At 34.2% G+C, this 25,205-nt stretch overlaps 1 protein-coding gene across 1 annotated transcript in view; it reads right to left on the bottom strand.

Annotated features, from left to right (window-relative positions):
• Positions 1-2,890: 2,890 nt before the first annotated feature.
• POF1B (premature ovarian failure, 1B) overlaps positions 2,891-25,205 on the bottom strand; it is a 90,119-nt gene continuing 67,804 nt past the window's right edge. The window contains exons 13-16 of the mRNA XM_008073423.1: positions 23,965-24,093; positions 23,058-23,140; positions 6,910-7,024; positions 2,891-3,323 (exon numbers count right to left, since the gene is read on the bottom strand). Of these exons, the coding sequence (XP_008071614.1) occupies positions 3,318-3,323; positions 6,910-7,024; positions 23,058-23,140; positions 23,965-24,093 (333 nt within the window). The 3' untranslated portion in view covers positions 2,891-3,317. The remainder of the gene's footprint in view (positions 3,324-6,909; positions 7,025-23,057; positions 23,141-23,964; positions 24,094-25,205) is intronic.

The raw sequence follows: 25,205 nt of genomic DNA, 5'->3' as shown, positions 1-25,205 counted from the left end.
ATACTCTAATAACAAATAATTATTTTAATGTAGTAGAATGTGAAACCAAACATAAAGACCAAGAATGTAACATCTCATTGGCTACAAGAGACCATGATTACCAAGACTGCCTAGCTATCATCTAGTTATGCAATATAACAATTCCAGTGTTACTTTGTAGACTAAAAAGAGGTTCATCTTATTCTGGACTAAATATTGTTAAAGGTTTTATTTTAGAAGACACAGTTGTTTATTACATTCTTCATTTACATGTTTTTTATTTATTATTTCATTTAGCCTCGGATGAGCATGAAATACTCTGTATTTTTTTAATTGAACAAAAAAGTACCATGAAAATCCAGTAAGTTTAGTATTGGTATGTGGTGGGAAAGCTATCCCTTCTCAGGAAGTCTTTTCACAGCATATTATTTACTTCCAAAGGAATTATTATTTTCAAAAGAAATATGTTATCTTTGTAGATGGTATGAGGATGACTGTTAAGGTGATCTAAACTGAGTAGTGAGGTGGAATTTTTTAAAAGCTTTTTGTTCTTGTTGTATTGTCTATGTTAAGAAAATGTAATATAGCTAAAGCACCATTACAAGGATGGGAAGAGTGTAACACCTTTGGGTTCCCTCCCACTGTGGGAGCTTTTGTGTCCTCTCAATAAATTCTGCTTTCAAAAAAAAAGAAAAAAAAAACAAGAATGGGAAGAATGCTTTATGGACTCACATTTGAAACAAGTGAATAATGGAACTTAGAAAACGTAGGTTTATAAGAAAAGAAATTATAATTTAAATCAGAAAACTGCATAAATTCTAGGTTGAGCAATTTTAAAAGTAGCCCACATCAGGAAGGTTTATTTTGTTTTGTTTCGTTTTTAATGAAAGTTGTACTTGTTAGTTCCAACATAAACATTCACATGTTAATAATTTCCTGACAAAAATATATAGCTAAGCTAAAATTATACCTGCACATTTCCCACTTGGATTTTTACGAAAACCATACATATACTTTAAATATTTTATTTATACATGTTAAACAGATTACTTTGCATGCCATTACATGGTCTCCATTTTATTTGACAAAAAAAATGAAAACATACTGGAATAGAAATTAGATAAATAAGCATTTCTCTTCTGACATCTTTTCAGTTTTCATAGAAAGTTGGGTGAAATTTGTGAGAAGAAAAGACATCACTATTACTATTGATCGTATTCACAAATTGGAAAAGAAACATTTAAGTGATCATCATTCAAATATCATTAATTTTGTATACAATTTTTCGTTATTATATAGATTATATTTTAAAATCTACATGAGGAAGCATACAAATTTCCCTGATTCAAATGATATAATTCATAAAATAACATTACACTAAAAGTTAAATATTATAAGATGAGGAAATATATTTCACCAAACTACTTATTCTTCAAAGAAACATTCTATGCAAAAAAAAAACTCTTGGATTTTTTTGAATGATTCCTTCCTTTTATTATAAACCTTATTTTTTCTTCAGATATCTAAATTAGACTCTTATTTTATGATCAGTTTTTTCTTCTCGGTCCATTTAATTGCGTATTTTTTCCCTATTATCCATGATTGTGTTGTATTACAACTTTTAAAATTAAGTATAATGAGGACCTTGTTATGACTCCAATTCACTATCCATGGATTAAGTGCTTAACTGCCACAAAATTTTGTACACTGTTATTTTTGAGTATTTTAACAAAATATCACACCTATTCTCATTTTCCGATAGTAATGATGGCCACTTTCTATTGAGCTAATAAAAACTTTCCATTATTTCATTTATAATGTGTGAATAACATAGTACACTTTTGTTACAGTTACATATATGAATAGTTAGCAGAGGAGAAATTGCTGTTGCTTCTACATCAAGGAAACAAATATAGGACTATATAACTTGTGAAGAATATTGACATTTTCTATCACAAAATTTTGATACATTTGGGATTTATGTTACAGAGTGCAACATTTTAGCTAAAGTATTATGATAATAAAAAATAGGCTTTTAGCTTTATATCCAGACCTATTTGAATATTTCTAAAAAATAATAGTAAGCATTTTTTCATTTATGGTTTGATTTAGTGTATTGACTCATCTGTTATCTTAACAGTATCTTAGTATAATGAATAAATATTAGAATATAATTATAAGATATGACAGTTTTATACAGATATTTGCAATGATATTTCAGTGTAAAACTTCGTTCACATATAACCCAAATATATTTGTTTGCCTTAATCTATACCTTGAGAAGGAATAATTCTTAACTTTATCCAGATGAGTTCAAATTAAGGAACTTTATTCTTATCTTGTAATATATTTTAAAAATACTTGTGTCTACTTCTGTTCACTTTGTAAGGTCGTTAGTGCCCAATTACTCAACCAACTGCTACATATATAAAATACTCTACTACAAAAAATTGCTTCCAAGTAGAATAAAGCTATCAAGTATTTGCTGTTGCTATTTTATTCTCCAAGCCTTTTTAGTTATATATATTTCAATGTTGTGTTTGCATACCACTATCAAAAAGTCTACCTTCCATCTACCCACTACCACCATATAGTGCTACAAGTTTTTTAGGAAACGGAGAGGGGAGTGCTCATTTGGGGAGGCTATGCTTTGAAAGCACAGACTTGCCATGGTACTAATATGTACTTAGAACCAGAATAGCATAGTGGATTTAGTTATTTAAAAGAAGTTATTATCCCATTTCCCTGCTAACTGAAATTAACCATCACCCTGGACTTAGTTATATCTCTGACAGATATAAATAGCATGTAATAACATATACTTTTTAGTCACAAAGCTTAATGTGAGAAAAGCAAATATAAGCTGTATATAGTATACATTAGTTAAACTATTTTTAAAAATTCAATAGTATTTTTTGTTAAAGAAAACATTATTTCATCTTGTAGCTGAACTGCATGCCTCTTATCAGAAAAAAATCTTCTAATGGCATACTTTGTAAAATCTCTGCCCCAACAAATTAGTTCAGTATCTAGGAAGCACTCTATCTGAAAAAATAATGGGCTATCTTCTATAGTGTCTGCAATCGAAGGTTAAGCAAGCAGGTCCTTCTTTCAGTTTGTGTTTTTATATTGAAGATATAAATGTTAAAGAAAGGATTCAAGTCTCATAAATGGCTGGGGAAACTGTCATCAGAATAACTAATTCATTTCATTAGATTTGTTGAGTAGTAGCCTGGTTCAAAATACTGATTGGCCCTTAGTGATGGAAAAATAACAAAGTACTAATGCAGACACACAAAAAAACACCTTTAAGTTGTAATACTTTAAAGTGGATTCATTCATGGCTAGAAAAGAAAAAAAAAAGGTTATCTTACAAATGGTTCATAATTAGTTTAAGACATTGTTACTATTGTATGCTCACAATTATGGAAAATTATTTAAATTGATACATATAAAAGCAATGGACACACATTGCACTTTTGTGGCACTTTTTAATATGTACATTCAATGAGACAATTATTTGCCTATCTGACTTTAGTCAAGATATGTTTCAAATGAGTTTAAGCAGGAGGGAGGGAGGATTGAGTAGATTTTCTCCCTAGTGTCATATTTAGAGGTTAAATACATTCAAACATCTTTGTTAATAAATATAGATCTGTTATCTGTGAAATTAAATATATTTTGAACTTGCTACTAGTTCTATAATTCATTCAAATGCCAATTCTGATGTTTTTTGCTGTACATTTTTTATGGAGAGAGAAGTAGTGGCTACTCATTATTTGGCAAGTCCTTATACTGTTGCCACCTCTGGGGCATATGTGGTTAGTAGTTGCAATTGCTTCTCAGTCTTAACTTTAAGCATCAAATTATCTCCAAGTGGACAAAATCTAAATGCTTTGCTGACTTGCTCTTGCTGCTCATTGGGTTCTTGGGTCATCAAGTACCCTTGGTGAGTTGATAATTTGCAATAAGTAATATTAAACTAATTAATGACCTAAGAAAAACAACATATTTCAAAATTTGTAATATGCAATTATTTTGATTTGGGGATTAATAAACATTGGTTGCTTCCACTGATGAAAACAACCATATTTACAAGATTGATGGCTTGATTGTAAAGAGCTTCCGAGCTAAACATTTTCTGAATTTTTTGTTTACTCAAATATTTGAGCTTGTTTGACCAAAACATTTTTAAGTTATTTAACAAATGCTGAATTTTATTAAGTATACATCTGAAGTGTAGTTTAAATATTTCTTCAAAATGTTCTGCAGAATACTTGATTGATATTTCCATAGTTATCTATTGCTCATCATGGTATACTTAAATATTTTAAGAATATTATTGAAGTATAGTAAATACCAAACATGTAGGAAAAGTGGACATATTATATACATTCTACTAAATGAATTTTCCCAAACTGAACATGTATATGCAACCATCACCCAGACAAAAAAAAGAACAGTATTAGTAACTCCCCCGAAGCCCTCTTTATGCTCCCTTGCAGTCAGTATACACTCCCCAAAGATAACCACATCTCAAATTTAATAAGCCTAGATTAATTTTACCTACTTTTATTACCTAAGCAGTTTGACAAGTGAAGAATTTTAACAACAACAACAAAAAAAAAACAAAAACACAGATTCTTTTCACAATGTTTTAGTCAGATTTTCTATTGTTTAAGAGCTGGGATTCTCAACCCTTCTTCTGTTCATTGCACCTGAAGGATATCACCCAATCCTGTGATCCCTATCAGTGGCTTACTATTAGAACTTCTTGCAGTAGTGTACTGTCAAAGAGCATTCTGTTCTATTAGCAGGGTTTCTCAACCTCAACACTATTAATATTTTGGGTTGAATAATTACTTGTTGTGGGGGACTACCCTGTAGATTGTAGTATGCTTAGCAGCATCCTTGACCTCTGCTTGTTAGATACCAATAATACCCACACACCTGGTTGTAAAAACCAAAAATGTCTCCAGACATTGCTAAATGTCCCCTAGCACAGAAAGTTACCTGCAGAGAGAAGTACTGTGCTAGGGAATATACACTCAACCTTCTTTACCCATGGATTTCACACCCATAGATTCAACAAACTATGGATTGAAAATATTTGAGAAAAAATAATGTATATTTACTAAACATGTACAGAATATTTTTTCTTGTATTACTCTCTAATCAACATAGTATGACAATTATTAACATAGCATTTGCATTGTATTAGGTTTTAACAGTAATCTAGAGATGGTTTAAAAGTATACAGGAGGATATGATAGGTGATATATAACTACTATACTATGTTATATAAAATCTGCAGATTTTGGTATCCGCAGGGGATCTTCGATCCAATTTCTTACACATACTAAAGGCCAATTGTATATCACTTGTTTGATGATTACTACTTTAAAGGTTAATAGGTTAATAAGTCAGAGTTTTAGGAAAGTAGCTTTCAGTCCTTTATAAGAAGAGAGTTTTTATAATCCGTCCCTTTTGCAATGGACTGGACCACTTAGAAAGATGCTAAGGTCCGTGTTATGTGATCATCTTGAAAGATGTTGTAGAAGGTAGAGTAGTTATTAGAGTACATGACTTGTTGGCAACCTCACTATAATTGTGGGATTTTTTTTTTTTTTTGAGTCAGTGTTGCACTTTGTTGCACAGACTGGAGTGCAATGACGCAATAATAACTCACCATAGCCTAAAACTCCTGGACTCAAGCAATCCTCTCTTCCCAGCTACCCAAATAGCTGGGAATACAGGCACATGCCACCATGCCTGGCTGTTTTTATTTTGTTTTATTTTTTATTATTTTATTTTTTGTAGAGACGAGGTCTCGCCATGTTGCCCAGGCTGATATTGAACTCCTGGACTCAAGCATTCCTTCCAGTTTGGCCTCCCAAAGTGCTGGGATTACAGGAGTGAGCCACCATAACCAACCAAACTGTGGAATTTAAAGCTAAAGGATTTTACAATTTAGTGAAAAAGACAGAGACATCTCTTTTCTTCTTTTAAAATCCTAAAAAGAATAAGTATTCAAGGCTGCAAGACAAATTTTATTAAAACATGCCCCTTTTCAAGTCCTCAACTTTCTTTTATAAATGTCTATTACATTTGCTACCTGCCTTAGAAAAAAGAGGATAAATTTGAGTGGAATTTTAAAAATAATTCCTGGGATATTCTAAGAAAGAAATAAAATTTGCATATTGCTAATGTTGACCTTCTTCCTCTTTGGGGTAAAAGCATCTCATTTATCTAATCAAAACAAAATTGGAGTAGTTATATTAATATCAGATGAAGTAGCTTTCAGAACAAGAAGCATTAGTACAGATTAAAAGGGTCATTTGATAATGGTAAAAGTGTCAATTCATCAAAAAGATGTAGAAATCCTAAATGTTTGCCACTGGAACATAATCACAAATGTTTATGTACCTCTTAGTAGAAATTCAAAATAGAGCCGGGTTTGGTGGCTCAGCCTGTAATCCTACGCCTTTGGGAGGCTGAGGTGAGTGGATTGCCTGAGCCCGCGGGTTCGAGACCCGCCTGGACAGCGAGACCTCATCTCTACAATAAATCAAAAAATCAGCTGGGCGTGGTAGTGCATGCCTGTAATTCTGGCTACTCAGAAGGCTGAGGCGGAAGGATCGCCGGAGCCCAGCCAGTCGAGGCTATGGTGGCCAGGAGCGGCCACTGCACACCAGTCTGGGCGACTGAGTGAGACTCCAAATCAAAAAAAAAAAAAAATCAATTATACTACTTCATATATGAATCTTTCCAAAGTTGCTTAATTCTCATTATATATCAGTAAAAGAAACAAAAAAAAGTCTTAAAAGAAAAAAAATACTCAGAATTTTGTTTGCTTGATCTTTTACCTTAATTTTAAAAGACAATTAAGCTATAGTCAAAATAGGGCTATAAATATTCGAGTGAACTTACACAAGTCCATTTGTCTTCTGTTTTCTCAATCACAATAGTCTGTGTGTCACTACCTGGTGGTATATATTCATAGTCATCATACAGGAGGCCTAGGATGGGATATTGTGTCCTGTACCTATACAGAAGAAAATAATTAGTTTACAGGATAAATGAGAAAACCATTCATTTCTAGTCACTCCTAGTTTGATTACCCTTATTAAGCCAATTTGGCTCTGAATGACTTTTAACTGTTCAATAGACAAAGATTTTTCTACATTATTTTCAATAGAATAAAGGAGAAGGACTTCTACTTCTGGCCGTGATGGCCCACTGGCAGCACAGGACTGTGATCAAAGGGAAGGGAACCAAATGTTAGGAGACCTACAAGTGCCTAGCTCACTACCTGGGGAGATTTTCTTGGTGAGAGAATAGGAAAAGGTAAGCCAAACATCCCAGCAGTCTCACCAGATGTGACAGAGTTTACAGTAAATATAGGCCAAGGCAGCCAGAATTTGTGGGGCAGATTTCCAGACAAAAGAGGGCTACATAGATGAAGAGAGGTCAAGAGACCTGTAGAGGCTTGCCCAAGGGTCTTTGGGTGAGTATCAATCAGTGTTTATAAGTAAAGAAGCTACTAAGACTGAGGAAAGAATCACTGAAAAGGAGCAGGCTGGCAATCTTTGGAGCTTACAGGGATAGTAATATTTTGTGTTCCAGTAGCCAGAGTGGAAAAAAGTCAGATAGATACCACAGAAGAGTATTAACTTAGTGGTGGAATAAAATTAGCCTAAACTACAGGTTGTTCTAACAGAGTTTAAAAGCAAAGCTTATATGTTTTAAACTGTTTCCATGTGACTTCATCTCAGAACAAAACTCCAAATATTTTATGTAACACCAGTAAACTAGAACTCAATACTATAAAATCACAATTTGTGGCATTTAATAAAAAAATTAGTAGTCATGCAGTGAAACAGGAAAATATGATGAGAAGTGAAGAGAAAAATAAATTAGTAGAACTAAACCGAGAATCAACACTGATTAAAAAAATAAATAGGCAAAGTTGCATCTATTGGAAACATATAACATATATAATGTATATTCAATAAGTTAGAGGAAAACATGAGCACAATGAGGATAGAAATGGAAGATATTTAAAAGATCTACATTCAACTTCTAAAGATACATTAGATGGGATTAACAACAGCTTAGGCACTGCAGAGCTTTTAAAAATAGTAAATTTGAAGATATCAAGAGAAATAATACAAAATAAAACATAAGAAAAATTGTATACAGCATAAGTTATCTGTGGAAAGTATCAGGTGCCCTTATGTATAATTAAAGTCCTGTCAGATAGGCAGAAGTCAAAAATTATTGAAGAAATAATGACCAAATTATTTCCAAATTTGATAAAAAGCTATAAACACATTTCCAAGGAGGTTAGCGAACCTCAGGAAAAAGAAACATGAAGAAAACTACAGAGACACATCATTATCAAATTGTTCAAACAATGGTAAAGAATCTTAAAAACCAGAGAAAAAAGAACATTACTTACAGAGCAAAAATTATTAATTGTCAGAAAACTTCCCAAACACAATGAAAGTCAGAAGACAGTGAAATCACACCTTTGAATGACTTAAAAAAGAAACCTATCAGCTTACTAGTCTACACACAGAAAAAAACAATTTTTGAATAATGAAGACAAGATAAAGTTTGTTTTGAAACTTTAAAAACCAAGAGAAGTCTTAAAAGATGTTTTTCAGGCAGAGGGAAAATGATACAAGATAGAAGTTTGGATCGAAGCAAAGGAATCAATAGCACATGAAAATATAAATAAGTGGGTAAATATAAAACATTGTTTTTCTTATTGTTAAAATTTCTTTAAAAGATAATTTACTGTTAAAATAAAAATAATGTATTTGAGAGCTTATAATACATGTAAAGGTAAGTATATATGACAAAAATAGCAGAAAATATAAAGAGGAAGTGGAAGTTTACTTTCATAAAGTTATCCTACATGTGATGGGGTATAATATTATTTGAAGGTGGAAAGTGATGAGTTAAAGAAGACTGCTATAAACCCCACATCAATCACTAAAAAATACTTAATAAGCCAATACAACAGGTAAAATTCAATAATAAAAAATAATCCAAAAGAAGAAAGGAAGAAAGGAAAAGGAAAACAAAGAAAATGTGGGACAAACAGAAAACAAATAGCAAGATGGTAAATTTAAACCAAACCATATAGATACATACAGTCTAAACATTCCATTTAAATGAGATACAAACTCAAGGTTCAACTATATATGTTATTTATAAAAACGAACCATAAAAACCACAGCACTTTACATATAAAAAACTTATAAAGTAAAGACAAAGGATGGAAACATGTTCCATGCCATGTCTAATCAAAACAAAATTGGAGTCGTTATATTAATATCAGATTTAGTAGCTTTCAGAACAAGAAGCATTAGTACATATTAAAAGGGTCATTTGATAATGGTAAAAGTGTCAATTCATCAAAAAGATGTAGAAATCCTAAATGTTTGCCACTGGAACATAATCACAAAAGTTTATGTACCTCTTAGTAGAAATTCAAAATAGAGCCGGGCTACGCCTTTGGGAGGCTGAGGTGAGTGGGTTGCCTGAGCCCACGGGTTCGAGACCCGCCTGGGCAGCGAGACCTCATCTCTATAATAAATCAAAAAATCAGCTGGGCGTGGTAGCGCATGCCTGTAATTCTGGCTACTCGGAAGGCTGAGGCGGAAGGATCACCAGAGCCCAGCCGGTCAAGGCTGTGGTGGCCAGGAGCGGTCACTGCACTCCAGTCTGGGCGACAGAGTGAGACTCCAAATTAAAAAAAAAAAAAAATCAAAATAGATGAAGCAAAAATTGATAGAACTGAAAGGAGAACTAAGCAAATCTACACTTGGAATTGGAGATTTTAGCATGCCTTTCAATATAATTCATATAAGAATTAGAAGAAATTAGTAAATATATAGATGTAAACAGCACTTTTAACCAAATTGACCTAAACTACATTTATAAAACACTCCACCTATTAAAAACAGAATATACATTCTGTTTTCAACAGCACATGGAACATTTAACAAGAGAGTCCATATTCTGGGCCACAAAATACATCTCAATAAATTTAAAATTGTTGAAATAATGTGAAATGTTCTCCAACCATGATGGAAAGAAATTAGACTTTTCAGCATCTTAGATGGATTTAGAGTCTATAACATTCGGTAATAATATATGAGTACTACATGTACTCACTCATAAACAGACCCTGAACATTTGTCATAATACTATAAGAAAGGGATTGGCATTAGTGAGACACTGCCAAGGGGGAGGCATATAACATCAATAAGGGTACCCAAACTTCATCTGCACAATGACCACTTATGTACCCAATCCTGAATTGCACCCCACATTTTAAAATAAAAATAGTAATTAAAAATAAAGAAAAGGGAAATTAAAGAATATGTTGAGCTGAATGCAAATGAAAACACAATTTATCAAAATTTTGGAATACAGCTAAAACAATGCTTAAGCAGAAATTCATAGAATTAAGATTTATATTTTAAAAAGAATAGTCTAAAATCAATGACCTAAATTGTCCAGATTTAGATACTAGAAAAGAGGGAGAAAAGCTAGAGAAAAATATTATTAAAAAATAAAGTGAAAAAATTAGTGAAATAGAAAAGAAGGAATCAGTAGAGGGAAATCAATTAAATTGAAGGCTGGTTCAATTTAGAATAACATTAAAATTGATATGGCTCTAGCCAGACTGATGAGTAAAGAAAGAGAAAGCATAAAATTTACCAGTATCAAGACAGAGAGAAGGGATATTACCACAGATTCTACAGTCTTTGAAAGTATAATAAAGGAATATAATGACAGGCATATGCTAAACAAACTTGACAACTTAGGTGAAATTCACAATTTTTTTAAGAGACAAATTACAAAAGCTCACTCAAGAAAAAATAGGTGATCTAAATAATTATAGGTCTGTTTTAAAAATTGAATTTGTAATTAGATACTTTGACACAAAGTTAACTCCAGCCTGGGATGGTTTCATTAGGTAACTCCACCAAAAATTTAACAGAGAAATAATACTAATTTTACAAAAACTCTTCTGGAAAATAGAATAGTAGGCCATACTTCTCAACTTATTCTATGAGATCAGCATTACTCTGATGACAAACAGCCATAGGCATTACTAGAAAATAAATATACAGACCAATATCCCTGGTGAACATAGATGTCAAATCCTTAACATTTTAACAAATTAAGAGTAACAGGAAACTCATTACAATCCAGCAGGATTTATTCCAGTAACAGGAGGTTTAATATTATAAAATCAATATGTTTCATCATTTTAACAGACCAAAAAATAAAAATTTGATTGGGCATAGGACTTCCAGAATAGAGCAGTAAGGAGTTTGACTGACTCCCCTCACAATAAATCAATAATTTGACTAGTAAAAATTATATATTTTTTAAAAAAGAATATCAATCAATTAAAGTCTCTGGAACTCATTTTAAGGAAAGACATCATAGAAAACATTCAAGAAAATCTACTAAACTTCATTAAGAACACTGAGAGTCTATGATATTTGAGCCATGGCTTTCTCTGTTAACCTCTTCCTTAGCTCCACGTTGCACAAGCTCCACTCTGGGACATACAGACAAGAAAACAGTGGCTCCCGCTACCTCCAGCTTTTTAACCAGGGACTATGGTTTTATTTCAGGATCAGAATGCTGCCTATGTTTCTCAGCCAACTGCCTCCTATGCCCTAGTCTCATGTTGTAGGCAAGAATGACTGAGAAGTTTGTGCTTTCTTCCTCTACCCTGTCCCCTGACTTGTAAGATGGGAATTCTGCTCCAGACATGGCAGGCTGAGAAAATTGGGTTCCTACTCCTTGGTCAGGGGTTCTAGAATGGAAAGAGCAAGCCAAAAGACCAAAGGCTGCCACATCCTCTCAACCAAAGGCGCACTGATGGAACAGGGGTGTCATACTGGAAAAAGCAATTGCCTGCTCCAGTTCTAGTGCAGTGGCATAGAGATTCTGCCCAAGGCAAATGGCAAGCTATAAGGACAAAATATTTGCAGCTCTGTGTGATGAAACTGACTTTATTTGGAATAGATAATGCAGAAATCCTTGTCCAACAATGGTGGTCTTGGTTAAGAACAATTAAGAGGAGGCTAGGAGTTCTAGGATACAAGAAAAATGACAGAGAAGTCTGAGGTTTAATAAAGAGAAATAAGCCAAAACAAAGCTAAGAAGAAGCCTCCTGGGATCACAGTCATCTCTGATGGTCAAGAAAGCTGTGTATATGTGCTAGGCCACACTCATGCTGGAGCAAAAAGAGCGGGATGTGGGGGAGACAAGAAAGCACTCTTCAAGTTGGACAGACCGTCAACATAGGGCAAATGACTCACTGGCACAAAGGATTTAAATGTAACCTCTGACCAATCATTGGACAAAAACCTATTCTGGAGCCGGGCTCGGTGGCTCAGCCTGTAATCCTGCGCCTTTGGGAGGCTAAGGTGATTGCCTGAGCCAGCGGGTTCGAGACCCGCCTGGGCAGCGAGACCTCATCTCTACAATAAATCAAAAAAAAAAAAAATCAGCCTGGCGTGGTAGTGCATGCCTGTAATTCCAGCTACTCGGAAGGCTGAGGCAGAAGGATCACTGGAGCCCAGCAGGTCGAGGTTGTGGTGGCCGGGAGTGGCCACTGCACTCCAGTCTTGGCGACAGAGTGAGACTCCAACTCAAAAAAAAAAAAAAAATCTATTCTGACACAGGAACAATTTCTAGGAAACCAGGTTAAAAATAAAATCAGGTTCATACCTGGCAGTCTGAGCAACTGTATGCATGCCCAAAGCTGCACTCTCTCATATGCAATCAGAGAAGGAGCTTTTAACCTACTAGTGTCTGGCTGACTGTGAAACAAACAAACAAACAAAATTCCCTAAACTGTGATAGCAGCTTCCAAGTCACACACATATCTGAAAGTGTGAAAATCTAACTGGTTAAGGTGGCATAAGCACATCTTTTTACCAATAAGTGGTTTATGCAAGCCCAGGGGAACCTCCTAGGCAGTTAAATTAGAAGGAAGAAAAAAGAAGAAAAAATCCACACAGGGGCATCAGAATCTACACATTTTGGAAGAAAAAAAAGACATAAAAATTCTTTTTTAAAAAAGTTTTTATTATAAAGATGTGGGATACAATTCATGTTTAGGTATACAAACATTGATCATGCAGGTACCCCTGTTAATGAGGTATGCCCCTCCCTCCCCTAGCAGTTTCCCTCAACTGCCAATCCCACAACCCCCCTCTGCCAACAACAGTTTCTCATTACTGCCAATTGCTTTCTTTAAAGTTCTTTAGCCAAATCACTAAACAAATCAACAACCAAGCAAACCATCCTTAGCAAGAAATAGAGGTGTGGAGACAGGGATTAGCATCCAGAATCACTGCAGTGTATTATCGAAAATGTCTAATGTTCAACAAACAATTATAAAACATGCAAAGAAGGAAGAAATGGTGAGACATAAGGGGGGATGTAGGCAATAGAAACTACTTTTAAGTAGAGCCACATGGTGGACTTAGAAGACAAAGACTTCAAATAAGCTATAATGAATATATACAAAGTGCTTAAATAAGTAATGGAAGGTGATGTCAGTGAAAATGGCAGGGTAACAACCTCCAGAAATTCTCTCCTCCATAAAACAATAAGAAAACTGGCACAAAAATGTCAAAAACTCTGGAAACTAATAAAGTTTTACAGTAGTTAGCATTTATTCAGGAATAAGAGTTAAATCTTGGTTAAAACAGCAAACTGTGTGGTATTTAACATTGTCCTACTTTCATCTCTGTCTCTCCAGCTATGCAATAGAATTTAAAAGCAGCAACCCACAATCTTGGTGAAAATCAGCAACCTAGCAACCACTGGAAGACAAAATGTAGTTGGAGTGCCTTCAAAAGCACATTGCCATTATTGGAATTGTCATCATTTGATTTGTCTGTTGGTTCCATGGGAAATCTAACTTGCAAGATTGTCTTTTTTAACCTGATTTGTAACTCAACTAGTTTGAAAAGTTTACCCCATCTCCCGGGAACATTTATCAAACACAATCTACAGAAATTGTTTAATGTCACAACTAACTCAGGTGGCTATAACAGTTCAGAAAGACTAGAGGTTGACCAAAACAGTAAAAGGAAAAACTGAGGAATAAAATGTTCATAAGGGGCTTGGAAAGTTGTGATATATTCCCTGGAATCTAGAAGACCACAAGCATGTACAGGGCTCTGCACATGCCCAGGGCTGTACACATGCTAAGGAAGGACAGGAGGAAACCCTGAGCCCTCACCACTGACTGACCTTGTGTGAGCAGGAATTGAAGGCTAAGGTTGAGCCATAAATTGCCAATTAGAAAATTAAATACATGCCCAAAGACACACACAGGGCCTCTCAATGAAAACTGGGGGTCCTACTGATTTCAGGTGTTTAAAGAAACCTCTGTTCAATTGTAAAATATACACTAAGCAAAATGTACAAAGACTCCAATGGTTACATATGAAAAGAATACAGACTTTATAGAATTAAATCAGAAAAGTCACTAACCAAACAAATAATATCAATAACAAACAGTAATATCAATGAAAACTTTAGCAGGAAGGAGAATCTAATTTGCAGTTACCACATTATATTATTTGAATGTCCAATTTTCAATAAAAAATTATGAGACATGTGAAAAAACAAGAAAGTATTGCCCATAATGGGAAAGACAAATGAAACTATCTATTAAGAAGCCCATATGTTATACTTATATAGCTTTTAAATTGGCTATTTTAAATACATTCAAAATATTAAGATGACTGTGCCTAAAGAACTAAAAAAAAAGGATGTGAATTATGCCTTATTAAATAAACAACATCATTAAAGAAAGAAAACTCACTTTTTTAAAGAACCACAGAAATTCTGAGGTCAAAAATAAAGTAACTGGATTAAAAAATCATCTAAGGGTCTCAACAATAGACTTGAGTAGGCAGAAGAAATAATCAACAAACTTGAAGAAAGTCAATTGGGTTTATCTAATCTGAGGAACAGAAAGCAAAAAGAATGAAGAAAAATAAGCAGCGCCTCAGATAACTGTGAGACATCATAAGCAGGCCATTCACCTAATGAGAATACCACAAGAAGAGAAGGGGAAAAGTGGAAGAAATAATATTTGAAGAAATAATGTCTACAAACTTTAAATTTGATGACAAATATTAATTTATACATTCATGTAGCTCAACAAATGCCAAATAGGAAAAAAAAAAAACAAAAAACAAAAAAACAGAGATCCATACTTTCACACACAATAATAAAAGTGTCAAAAGCCAAAGGCAAAGAGAGAATTTTGAAAGCACCAATAAAGAAACAACTTATTATGTAAGAAGGACCCTCAGTAAGATTACAAATCAATTTTTCATTAGAAATTATGGAGGTCAGAATGCAATGGTTTCACATTCAAAGTGCTGAAAGAAAAAGGAAAAAAACCCTGTCAACCCAGAATTCTTTATTGAACAAAACTGTTCCTTAAAAATGAATGAAAAGTAATATGTCCCCATACAAACAAAAACTCAAAGAATTTTTCACCAGCAAATCTGTCCCACAAATACTATAGGAATTCCTTCAGGCTGATTTCTTTTTCTTTTTCTTTCTTATTTTTTTTAAGAAAGGATCTTATTCTGTTACCTAGGCTGGAATGCAATGATGCAATCATGATTCATTGTAGCCTTGACTGCCTAGGTTCTAGCCATCTTCCCACCTCAGTCTTTTAAGTAGATAGTACTACAGACGTGTGTCACCACGGCCAGCTAATTTTTAAAAAATTGTAGAGATGGGTCTCACTATATTTCCCAGGCTGGTTTTAAATTCCTGGCCTCAAGCGATCCTCCTGTCTTGGCCTCCCAAAGTGCTGGAATGACAGGCATAAGTAACCACACTCATCCTTGGGCTGAAATTTGAGGACTCTAGACAGTATCCCAAATCCAAAGATCCAAAGATCTCCACTAAAGGTAACTATATAGGTAAATAGAAAATACAACATAGATGTACTTTTTTGGTAACTCTTTTGTCTCCTGTCTTATTTTACAAATAATTGCATGATACAATAATTATAAATCTGTGTTAATGGTCACAACATATAAAGATGAGATTCTTATGAAAACAAGAGCACAAATGAGGGCAAAGAGAACAGGTTTATATAAGAGAAAAGTATTTTGCATATTATTGAAAGCAAGTTTCAATCATTTATTCTAAACTAGATAGTCATAGATGTTAAATAAAATTTCAGGGAAAATCTACAGAATAAAACTCAAAATATATAGTAAAATAAATTAGAGTGGAATTTAAATATTACATTTGAAGACATTTTACTCAAAAGAAGGCAGAAATAGAGTAATAGAAGGACAGAAGGACAAAACATATATAAGACATATAGAAAACAAATAGCAAAACAGTAAGTGTAAATCTTAACTTATAAATTACATTAAATGTAAGTAGATTAAACATTCTGATTAAAAGCAGAGATGATGGGGCTCACACCTGTAATTGCAGCACTTTGGGAGGTTGAGGTGGAAAAATCCCTAGAAACCAGATATTTAAGACCACCCTGGTAGCATAGTAAGACTCCATCTCTACAATTTTTTTAATTGGCTGGGCATGGTAGCACATGCTTGTAGTACTAGCTAATGTATAGGCTGAGGTGGAAGGGCACTTGAGTTTAGGAATTAAAGGTTACAGTAAGCTGTGATTGCACCATTGCAGTCAAGTCTGGGTGATGGAGTGAGACTCCTATCTTTATTTTTTAAAAAGTAGAGAATGATAGAGCATACAAAAATCATAATTCAACTGTTTGAAATCCACAAGAGTCACACTTTAGATTCAGAGACACAAATAGGTTAAAAATGAAAGAATAGAAAAAGATATTCCATACAAATAGTAACCAGAAGAGACCTTGGTGGCTACATTAATATGATAAAAATAGTATTTAAAACAATAATTTTTTCAACAGGTAAAGAAGGATACTTTATAATGATAAAGGGTCAATCCATCAAGAAGATATAACAACTATGAACCTATATGGGCATAACAACAGAGCTCAAAAATACATGAATCAAAACAAGACAAAATTGAAGGAAGTAATTAAATGATAATATTTGGAGACTTTAATACCCATTTCCATATTTGATAGACTAGACAGGCTATGAACAAGAAAACTGAAGACTTGAACAACACTATAAACCCTCTTGACTTAAAAGACATCTATAGAATTATCAACCTAACAATAACTGAATACATATTTTTCTCAAAAATATGCATGTGCAATGTTCTCTAAAATGGACCATATATTAGACTATAAAACAGAATTTGATAACTTTAAAAAGACTGAAAATGATAGATACCAGAGACTGGGAAGGGTTGGTGGGTAGAAGGGGGTGTTAAGAGAAGTTGATCAATGAGTACAAATGTACAGTTAGAAGGTATAAGTTTCAGTGTTCAGTAACATAGTAGGGTGACTATGATTAGCAACAACATATGGTATATTTTATAATAGCTAGATGCGAGAACTTGAAATGTTCCCAACACATAGACATGAGAAATACTCATGGTGATAGATATCCCAAATACCATGACTTGATCAGTATACATTCAATGCACGTAACACAATATCACCAGGCTCGGTGGCTCAGCCTGTAATCCCACGCTTTGGGAGACTGGGGTGAGTGAATTGCCTGAGCCCGCGGGTTCGAGACCCACCTGGGCAACTTGGCAAGACCTCATCTCTACAATAAATCAAAAAATTAGCCGGGTGTGGTAGCACCCCTGTAGTTCCAGCTACTTGGAAGGCTGAGGTGGAAGGATCGCCGGAGCCCAGCAGGTCAAGGCTGCAGTGACCAGGAGCGGCCACTGCACTCCAGTCTGGGTGACAGAGTGAGACTCCAACTCAAAAAAAATCACATGTACTCCATAAATATGTAAAATATTATGTTTCAATTTTCAAAAGGGAGACTATCATACAAAATATGTTCTCTGACAGCAATGGAATAAAGTTAAAAATAAATAATAGGGCCAGGCCCGGTGGCTCAGCCTGTAATTCCAGCAATTTGGGAGGGCGAAGTGAATGGATTGCCTGAGCCCATGGGTTCGAGACCCACCTGGGCAATTTGGCAAGACCTCATCTCTACAGTAAATCAAAAATTAGCCAAGCGTGTTAGCGTGTGCCTGTAATTCTGACTACTTGGAAGGCTGAGGTGAAAGTATTGACGGAGCCCAGTGGGGCGAGACTGCAGTGGGAGCCCAGTGGAGCAAGGCTGCAGTGGCCAGGAGCATGCCACTGCACTCCAGTCTGGGCGACGGAATGAGACTTCAACTCAAAAAAAATAAAAAATAAAAATAAATAAATAAATAATAATAGGGAATTTGGGAAGTCCACAAATACATATAAATTGAGTAACATTCTTAAATAATGAATGGTTCAAAGAATAAATAAAAAGAGAAGTCAGAAAATACTTTGAGATGACTGCAAATGAATAAACCAACATACCAAAATTTGTGGGGTATAGTGAAAGCTGTGCTCAGAGGGAAATGTATAGCTATAAGCCCTTATTCCATAAAAGAAGAACAATTTCAAATCAGTAATCTAGACTTCCATCTTAGCAACCAAAATAAGAAGAGCAATCTAAGGCCTTTATCAGTGCAAGCAAGTTTTTGACAGATTCTCTTGGATTTTCAAGGTATAGGATCATATCATCAGTAAAGAGGGATAACTTGACTTCCTCTTTTCCTATTTGGATACATTGATTCCCTTCTCTTGTCTAATTTCCCTAGCTAAGACTTCCAACACAGTTGAATAGAGACTTCTCAAAAGAAGATATACGGACAGCCAACAGACACATGAAAAAGTGCTCAGCCTCATTCATCATCAGAGAAATGCAAATCAAAACCACATTGAGATACCACCTAACCCCAGTAAGAATGACCATCATTAATAAAAACAAACAACAACAGATGCTGGCAAGGATGCGGAGAAAAAAGAACACTTCTACACTACTGGTGGGAATGTGAACTAGTGCAACCTCTTTGGAAGACAGTGTGGTGATTTCTGAAAGAACTGGAAATTGACCTTCCATATGACTCAGCAATTCCCCTACTGGGAATATACCCAGAGGAACTCCAATCATTCTACAAAAAGATACCTGCACACGTGTGTTTGTTGCAGCTCTATTCACAATAGCAAAAACATGGAACCAACCATGCTGCCCATCGAAACTGGACTGGATTTTTAAAATGTGGTACATATACACAATGGAATATTATGCAGCCATAAAGAAGGATCAACATATGGACCTCGCAGCAACTTGGATGGATTTAGAGTCAATCACACTCAGTGATCTATCACAGAAACAAAGAACAGAGTACCATATGTTCTCACTCATAAGCAGACCTTGAACAATTATAATACTATAAGAAAGGGATTGGCAGTAGTGGGATACTGTCAGAAGGGGGTGGGATTGGCAGTTGAGGGAAACTGCTAGGAGAGGGAGGGGCATACCTCATCAACAAGGGTACCTGCATAATCAACATTTGTATACCTTACCCTGAATTGTACCCCACATCTTTATAATAAAAAAATAAATAAAATAAATCTCTATAAACTAAAAGTAGGCGGTAACGTCCTTAACTTGATAAAAGCCATCTATGAAAAGCCCACAGCTAACATCACATTTAATGGTTAAAGAGTATATGTTTGTCCATATAATCAGGAATAAGACAAGAATATCCACTCTTACCACTTCTATTTCGCATCGTACTGGAAGTTCTGGGGCATGTAGGCAAGATAGAGGAAAAAATGCATCTAGATCAAAATGAAGAATTAAAACTATCTGTATTTGAGAATGACATGATTTTATATAGAGAAATTTTGAAGGAATTTGAAAAGAAACGATTAAAACATAAAAAAACTCAGCAAGGTTAAAGAATGCAAGGCCAATGCAAAAATAAATCAGTCATAATCCTATATAGTTACAATACAAAATGTGAAAAATGAAATCAATAAAATAACTCCACTTACAATAACATAAAATATCTAATACTTAGGAATAGCTGTAACAAAAGAAGTAAGACTTAACCAGTGAAAACTACAAAAGACTGTTTTAGGAAATTAAAGAGAATCTAAATATAAAAGGATCACATGCTCATGGATCAAAAAATTTAATATTGTTAACATGAGAATACTACCCAAAGTGTCCTACATATTGAATGAAATTCCAATAAAAATTTTAACGGTATATTTTGCAGAAACTCACAAACATCCTAAAATTCACATGGAAAAACAGAGGACCAACACATAGGAAGGCCAAAATCCAAGAGATGAACAATAGGCGGTGCAATGATTAGGAGAAAGTTGAACCTTAACACCAGTACCAAAACAATCTTGAAAAGCCAAACAGTTTGAAAACTCACACTCTTGATTTCAAAACTTACTAAAAAGCTATTGTAAACAAGACAGTGTGACACTGACATAAAGAAAGGCAAATAGATTAGTAGAATAAAATTGTGAGTTTACAACTTTTACTGTTACATTTATGATCATTTGATTATAGATAAGGGTGCCAACTCATTTTGATGAGGAAGAGAATAGTGTGTTTCACAAATAGTGTTTCACAAGTGCTGGAACAACTGGTATCCCCATGCACAAGAATGACCTTGAACTTCTGCTTCACATCAATAAACCAAAATGGATTACTGATCTACATGTAATAGATAAAATGATAAAGCTCTTAGATGTAAACATGGATTTAAATCTTCATGACATTAGCTTATGCAATTTGCTTTATATATATGATACCAAGAGCGTAAGCAAGAAAAAATAGATTAATTAGACTTTTTTCAAAATTAAAAATTATGCTGCAAATTATACTATCAAGATAGTGAAAAGGCAACACATGGAATGGGAAAAAATGTGCAAATCATATCTCTGATAAGGAACTTATACCAGAATATATAAAAATCTTTTAAAATTCAACAATAAAAAGACAACCCAATTTTAAAAATGGAAAAAGAATTTGACTAGACATTTTTCCAAAAAAGACACATAAATGACCAATAATGAAAAAGTGCTAAACAACGTTAGTTATTAGGGAAATACATCAAAATTACAACTAGAAACCACTTCCCACCCCATAGGAAGGCTAAAATCCAAGAGATGAACAATAGGCAGTGCAATGATTAGGAGAAAGTTGAACCTTAACACCAGTACTTCCAGTGGAAATGTACAGCGGTGTTGTTGCTTTGGGAAACAGTATGGCCATGCCTCAAAGATAAACATAGAGTTACTATGTGACTAAGCAATTCCTCTTTTAGATATATTCTCAAGAGAAATGAATACATATACTACACAAACTTGTACACAAATGTTCATGCAGCATTATTCATAATAGCCAGAAATTGAAAATAGCTAAAATGTTAATCAACTGATGAACAGATAAACACAATACTGTATATCCATAAAATAGGATATAATTTAACACCATAAAGGAATAAAGTCCTGACACATGCTGACATGGTTGTATTTTGAAAACTTTATGCAAAATGAAATAATACAGACACAAAAGACTATTATATTATTTCATTTATATAAACTATTCAAAATAGCCTTCTGCTGAAGCTATTCATAGTTATTTTATATTTTGTTTTACTAAATTGCTGGAATGTAAGCTGCTGTAATATCACTACAATGGGGAGACCCTGCCTAAGAATATTGTCTGTGCAGGAAAGAGCAGAGTCAATATACAAGAAAAGAAAAATGTATAAAGACATATTTTGAGTACACAAATCCATCTGGGCATCAAGCAATTCCATGTTAAGTAAATTAACTAATTCCCAGTTTAAGCTGTGTCTCTGTCACATGCAATTGAAAAAGTTCTAATTAATATGACTGGTTAAACAACAGTTATTTGTTTTTCACTTCCATGTTTAATATATTGTAAATACAGGAAAAGTGTGCTATAGGATTATGTTGACCATAACAGCGATTTGTGTGTTTGTGTGTGTGTGTATGTGTGTGTGTGTGTGTGTGTGAATATTCATTCAGTAGAGTAACTGGTCAGCAGAAAACATCAAACTAAACTCTGTTTATATATATATAGTAATATATATTGTAGTAACTTTGATTATATGAGAAGGGATGCCCCAAAATCCCAGAATTATCTTTTGGAGGGCAGGTACCTTGTAGTACAGGCTTCCTCCGCTATGTGAGTGTTCTAGGAACCAATCGACATCAGTGCACCAACTAGCATTTCTGTGAAAGGCTGAGTTCGATTCAATAAATGTTTTTTAGGAGATTCTTTCAATGCCTTTGCCCATATCATGATGGGTGATTTAAAAGTGCACCTGCCCACACCACACTGAATGTTCAGCAGTTTTTGACCCAAAATGGCATGACCTTCATGCCCCACCCTCCCTATTCACCTGATCTTGCCCTGAAAGACTTTTTTTGTTTCTCCAGATGAAAAAAGTCCTCAAAGGGAAATGTTTTTGCTGATGTGAAAGAGGTGAAACAAAAAACGGCAGAAGCACTAAAAGGCATCAAAATTTATGAGTTCAGAAACCGTTTTAAGCAGTGAAAAAAAGTGTCTCAATAGGTGTACTGCATGAAATGGACAGTACTTTGAGGGTGACTGAAGTTTAAACATGTAAGAATAAATATACAATTTTTTTTTTGAGTTGGAGTCTCACTCTGTCGCCCAGACTGTAGTGCAGTGGCTGCTCCCGGCCACCACCGCCTCGACCTGCTGGGCTCCGGCGATCCTTCCGCCTCAGCCTTCTGAGTAGCCGGAATTACAGGCATGCGCTACCATGACCGACTGATTTTTTTATTTATTGTAGAGATGAGGTCTCACCAAGTTGCCCAGGTGGGTCTCGAACCCGCGGGCTCAGGCAATCCACTCACCTCAGCCTCCCAAAGCATGGGATTACAGGCTGAGCCATCGAGCCCGGCTAAATATACAATTTTTATGAATAAATTCTGGGTTTTTTCTTTTGGTCCCCCCTCATATAATAACCACGTCACAGTCAAACTTCATTGAAAAATACATTACTTTTTAGTAGTAATAGTAGTCCTTCCACCACTGGAGGGTTGGTTATGAGATGAATATATTTCTTGTCTCAACTTTGAGAGTTCCTAACAAATAAAAGATAATATCATTTGAAGGAAAGTAAGAACATAAGATAAGAAGTATGTTTTATTATTTAGCAAGTTTACTAAGAATAAGTACACCCCCTTTCTCCTTCCTTTTTAGTCCTGAGGTAAGAATGTTCTAATTCTACTTGCTGAATATCATATAATGTTGCTTCACAGTGCCCAATAAGTCATATTATATGTCTGTGCAGTAACCCACTAACTGATACTGGATATCTATATTTGGAGAATAATTTGAGATTAAACAGGCGTGGTTCTCATGATGAGGATGTTAAGTTTCTGCCCCCAAAAACCTGAAAAGGGTAGCCACAGTAGAAAAGTATTGAAACTTCAGTATGGAAGCAGATATAGGTTCCTAACAGAAAGTCTATCACTGAATGTTGCTATAAGCACGATTTGTTCCATAATAGCAATACAATATTAGCTATCATTTTTAGTAATTCCTTCAGTACCAACTGAATGCCGTATCCTGGGCTACATGCTATAGAAACAAGGAGAAATATAGTATCTTAATGAAGTAGCTCATAATCTGATAAGGTGCTCAAAGTCTTATTGGGAGTTTCAGCTAATGTAATATAAAATCAATGTTTTAAACATATTAAATGTACCATAGCACTTATTTTTTGCCTTAATTATAGATTTCATTTGAACATTTTTTTTCCTGAAATACATATCTTCTACTTTTTCCCATGCACTTACATCTGTTTTATGTAATAAAGTGAGTCTTGGAAATGCGTTTTTTTTCTAGTTCACCGGAAAGTATTTATTCCACAAGACTTCTCCACCCCCACTTCTTCCTTTTTTACCTCTGACTGACGCTTTATAAGGGAATCCTTCTCTTCCAGCAAGGTTGTCAGTTCATGAAGCTTAAATTGGAAGTCACTACAACTTCCTTCTCTTCTTGAAACATCTTTTTGGTACTGGTTTAATTGGGACTAAGGATTTAAAAGGAAATAATAATTATTATAATCTTCATTTACAAAACATGTAATTGGATTCCAGGGAGGTTTAGTGACACAAACTCATACAGCTAGTTATGAAATAAAAAATAAAATACCAATAGTTATACACTTACATAGAATTTTTTTGTATATAAAATATGAATTGAAATGAGGAAACTCTCTTTTTTAAAATGTTGCCTTTGCTATTTTGGACTAAGCACTCTCTAAGTATAAGTCTTGGTCCATAAGATTTAAAATACAACTAAGAAAACAGACACTTTAGAGCCCTTCAAACACTAATTAAGGAAATCCCTTAATACTAATAACTAGTGTTACATTCTGATTTTCAGTTCACAAAATACTCCTCCTTGCATGACATCTCAGTTCTCAGAGAAGCTCATGAGATAAGTATTATTATAATCTTTATTTAAAAAACAGGTATTGAATTACAGAAAGGTTAAATAATACAGAATCACACAGTAACAAAGCTGCAACTCTACCAAGACAGTTCTTCTGACTACAAATCTTGTCTATCTTCCTCTTTACCTCATTATACGTGTACATAGATGGCTGTTAGATTAAAGTGCCTTTAATAAATCATACTGGAATAGAAAATAAATCAGTGGAGGAAATCAGCTAGAAGCATTGGTAAGCTTTTAAACAAATTGTGTTATATTTCATTTTGATTTTTGGTAAAGATTGTGCAGTGATATTTGGAGAGACAAGTCAGTGGTTAAATTGTCTGTTAAAATATTTAATCATATTTTACTGCATTTAGAAATCAGTAAATTCAGGGTTAGAATAAGTCAATTCAACCTAGAATTACAAGATAAGGCAATGTATACTTATTATTTAAAATATCATCTTAATTTTGATGCCAATCATAGGTACATAAAATTCAATGCTGTATCTTTATGCTTGATAAAGCCCTTGCTATTTATCATCCTTCAAAGTTAAGGGAGGCTTTTTATGAGTCCAATGATGACTTTGCTGGATAATCTCAAATATTGTTCTTGCCTGTATAAGCATGCTTTAAGGAAGATCATAAAGTGTTATCCACCTATCTCAAAAGACAAATTAATAAAAAACCAAAACACTGAAATTAA

Source organism: Carlito syrichta, unplaced genomic scaffold, assembly GCF_000164805.1.
Source record: "Carlito syrichta isolate Samal-C Ts95f unplaced genomic scaffold, Tarsius_syrichta-2.0.1 Scaffold315839, whole genome shotgun sequence".
NCBI lineage: Eukaryota > Metazoa > Chordata > Mammalia > Primates > Tarsiidae > Carlito > Carlito syrichta.
The sequence above is the reverse complement of the archived record's forward strand: the minus strand, read 5'-3'. Positions and strand labels throughout refer to the sequence as shown.